Consider the following 4,382-nt stretch of genomic DNA (forward strand, 5'->3'; position numbering starts at 1 on the left):
AATCCAGAGGACAGTATTAAAAGTTTGAAGAAATATTGTTGTTTTTGTATTGTTTATGCTTATTTGTTAAAATACAGTGCCACAAATTTACCCCCTGAATGACAAATTCATCAAGCTCTCTTTGGTCAATATAATGGACAACTTCGGGTTAGGAGAGTACTTCAGTAAAGAGATTGAACATTTTCTTCTTCAAATTCACAAGTGAGGACAAGTATAAAACACTATTAGGATCCTTCATTCTTTAAAATTAACTACATGTGAATTTGCACAATATACTTTGGTGTTATCCTCTCCAGAGGCGGTCCCACCTAAGGAGGTGTGGCACAGGCCCCATACTGATTTTTTTATTTTTCTTTAGTAATTAATCAAAATTTATTTATATATCCCTAATTTATATACAAATTAAACCTTGTGCCCCATACTAAAAAATGGTTTTGGTCCGCCTCTGAATTCCTCTCTTTTTGCCTTAGGTATGAAAGCAAGGATGTTGAGAGAATGCCGATATGGTCAAAAGTAGATCAGTTGCACAAAGACTCCCTTGAATTTCGATTGTTAAGGATGAACGGGTACAATGTTTCACCTGGTAAACAACTAATTCTGAAGTCTATATATACACACAAATATTATATAATCAATATTTAATTTTCATACAAATTGTATACAGATAGCTTTTGCTGGTTCTTGAATGACGAAGAAATCCAAGATCATCTAAAGACAAACATTGAACATTTATTCTTAGTGATGCTTAGTGTTTACAGAGCAACTGATCTCATATTTCCAGGAGAGTCTGAGCTCGAAAAAGCAAAAGAATTTTCGCGGAAATTACTCGAGAAAAATGAATTTATTGATGAAATAATGGTTTCGAGTTCCCACATTAAACATGAAATGAGTACTCCATGGATGGCTAGACTCAAGCATCTTGATCATAGGATGTGGATTGAGGACAGGGACCAAAATGTTATCTCAACTGGAAAAGCCTCTTCGGTTTGGTATTAATTACATACTCGTAATCGAATATCATAACTATATGTTTACAATAGCAAAGCTGACTATATACTTTTTTATTATTGGAACCAATGCACAGTTTACATGCTGACAAGCTTACTCATCTTGCTTCGAAGAATTTTGAACTTCGACAAGCTGTATACAGACGTGAGATGGAGGACTTGATAAAGTGAGTATTAAGACATATTTTGAGATAAAATCCTATAATTTTTTGTCATAGACATTTCGTTCGTTTTACTTCTAATAAATCTTCAAATTGAAATTCGATCTTGTAATTTGAATCAGGTGGGTGAAGAAATGGGGACTTTACGATATCGGATTTGGAAGAGAGAAGACAACATATTGTTACTTTGCAGCTTCATCAAGTACCTCGTTGCCCTTTGAATCTGCGGCTAATGTTCGTAAGCTTATGGCAAAAAGTGGCATTCTTATCACAGTTGCTGATGATTTCTTCGATGAGGAAGGTTCTTCTGATGAGTTAGAAGCTCTTACTGAAGCTGTTATAAGGTACATTAGTTAAAAGAAAAAATTATTAGACCACGTCAGAAACAATCATAATAAGTTAATAACCTAATTTATCTGGCAAACCATTTTAGTATCTAATTAAATATTATGTTGATTTTTGATTGAATTTCACGCGTATCTGATAGATGGGAAGGAAAACAACTGAAAGGTTACGGCAAGATCATATTCAAAGCACTTGATAATCATATAAAAGAGACCGCTGAGACTTACCGTAAGCAGCATGGGACCGACATAACAAACCATTTTCGCAACATCGTACGTCTTTATTAAATCACGATATTAATCTTTTATTTGACAATATGGTTTCTTTGTGAGAATTGAAGTTAAGAGTTATTCTTGGGTTTACCCACTAAACCAGTCAATAGGATTTTTTTATTTCAAATTCGATATATTTTAAAAAAGAAAACAAAATATTATCAAGTTATATTATGCTTTTTAAATAAAAAAATAAACAAAATAGCATTTACAGAAAAAAAAAATTTAACGTCGTCAACAAAACACTAAACCCTAAATCCTAATCCCTAAACCCTAAATCCTAAACCCTAAACCCTTGGGTAAACCCTAAACCCTTGGATAAATCCTAAACTCTAAATAAAAACACTAAACCCTAAAACTCTAAACCCTAAATCCTAAACCCTAAGCCCTTGAGTGTTTTAGTGTTTAGTGATTTTGATTTAGAGTTTAAGATTTATCCTAGAGTTTAAGATTTACCCTAGGATTTAGGGTTTACCCAAGGGTTTGGGGTTTAGGGATTAGGATTTAGGGTTTAATGTTTTGCTGACGACGTTAAAAATATTTTTTTTTGTAATTACTACTATTTTTTATTTATTTCTTTTAACCTTTTAATTTTAAATAGATAATATAATTTGACAATATTTTGTTTCCTTTTTTAAAAGATATCGAATATGAAATAACACATTTCTATTGGTTGGTGAACCGAAGAATAAGTCTGAAGTTACAATAACTAGGCCTGGGATGGATCAGATATCCGGGATATTTTAAGATATCCTGATCCGGATCCTTATCCGCCGGATCCATAATTTTATTATCCTTATCCGGATTTGGAGTTCTCGGATATTCGGGTGTTGGATATCCTTCTAAAAATTGTAATATCTGGCGGATATCCGGATCTGGATTTAGATTTTTAAAATAAATAAGAAAATCATATTAAAATATATAAAATATTAACAATAATTTAAAAATAAAAAATGTATATAATGTTTTTAATTATTTCTATGTCTAATATTACAAAATTTATATTAAATTTATATATACTATTATAAAAATGAAAATATAATGAATAAAATTAGTTTTTATATTATAGATATAATATTTTTAAAATAATTATTAATATAAATTATGGATATAGATATCCGGACTAAAAAATCAAGATATCCGGAACCGAATCCGGTCTTGACGGATCCAACATTTTACTATCCGGATTCGGTCCCTCCGGATTTTCGGAGCGGATCCGGATCGGATCTCGGATCGAATCCGGATCTCGGATAATAAGTCTCAGGTAGTGTTTTTAAAACCTGACCGGAAGCTGAACCGGAAATATTTTGGGTCACGGTTCAATATGGTTCGACCGGGTCAAACCTGGTTCAATAATATGGTTTAATTTTTTTTTAGTATTTAAATATAAAAGTAATATTAGTAAACATGATGCATAGTTAAAATATTAATCAATTTTGAACATAAAATATTATAAATATAAATTAGTTTCTTGTTTATATGGATGATTTATAGATTTTTGATAGTTTTAGTGGTTTTTATTGGTTTAATAAATTTGAAATATAATCCGGCTACGAGGCCGGTTCTTGGTCGAACCAATTACTAGACTAATCTGGCTATATAACCGGTTCATGGTCGAATCCGGTTCAACCATCGGGTCGGTCCGGTTTTAAAAACACTGGTCTAAGGCGTAACAATAACTGTATATCAGGCTATCAGCTAACTAGTTAATACGTCGATATCCTTCTTTCTTTTTGTAAAGGGCATATTATATCGATATCTTGCTAAATATAGTAATGCATTGAATGTTACAAAAAAAAAAAATAGTACATATTGAACAAGTAAATATTAACCGTTGGTAAAAACAAGAACAAAATATAAACATATTAACTTTTTTATTTTTGCTTGTTTTCCTACCTTTCAATAGCGGGTGAATCGGTAAAATAACAATAGTGGAGAAAATATTACGAAACTAACCATGTAATAAAATAAATTGTTGGATGTGACAATTTGGCTTGAAAACGGACGATTATTTCTTTCTCCGCGCGAGATATTTTTACAACACATGATATATAATACTAATGTGCTGTACTATATTGGATTTATTAAATAGATAATATAGACAAACGATTCAAATTAATATCACAACACGAAGTGGAGGAAGGAGAGAGAACACAGCAAAATAGTTATTATAAAGTATTTATAAATACGTGTTATTCTATAAAATTAATATAGACTAGAATTTGACATTCCCATTAACAAAAAGTTGTTTATATTACGAAGAATTTATATCCATAATTATTTTTTCACATATGCAGAAAAACATGTATGTTTTTATTAACATAATTATCTGATTGAATTATATTTGATTTAAAAGATACATATCAAATAAAATAAGAAGGATGAAGAAAAGAAAATCAAAGAAAATGAAAAATTAGAAAAATACATGTGATCTAACGATTCTAATTGATCAAGGGTGATAAATGTGATATTACGCAATATATACACTGTATGCTGCATGTGTTGTTATGTGCATTTATGAATTATATCAAGCACATGTACATATGTTTTTCTTAGTGTATGTCAATATACTTAATTGATTTATTGTGATAACCTCT

General features: G+C 30.5%; 1 protein-coding gene across 1 annotated transcript in view; it reads left to right on the top strand.

The window, feature by feature from the left end:
• The window catches only part of LOC106338361 ((E,E)-geranyllinalool synthase-like), a 57,195-nt gene extending 55,388 nt beyond the window's left edge, over positions 1-1,807 (top strand). Inside the window, exons 2-7 of the mRNA XM_013777358.1 lie at positions 78-201; positions 471-583; positions 665-989; positions 1,085-1,174; positions 1,291-1,512; positions 1,656-1,807. Coding sequence (XP_013632812.1) covers positions 78-201; positions 471-583; positions 665-989; positions 1,085-1,174; positions 1,291-1,512; positions 1,656-1,800 — 1,019 coding nt within the window. The 3' untranslated portion in view covers positions 1,801-1,807. The remainder of the gene's footprint in view (positions 1-77; positions 202-470; positions 584-664; positions 990-1,084; positions 1,175-1,290; positions 1,513-1,655) is intronic.
• Positions 1,808-4,382: the final 2,575 nt, after the last annotated feature.

This window comes from Brassica oleracea, chromosome C4 (assembly GCF_000695525.1).
Source record: "Brassica oleracea var. oleracea cultivar TO1000 chromosome C4, BOL, whole genome shotgun sequence".
In the NCBI taxonomy this organism is placed as follows: Eukaryota; Viridiplantae; Streptophyta; class Magnoliopsida; order Brassicales; family Brassicaceae; genus Brassica; species Brassica oleracea.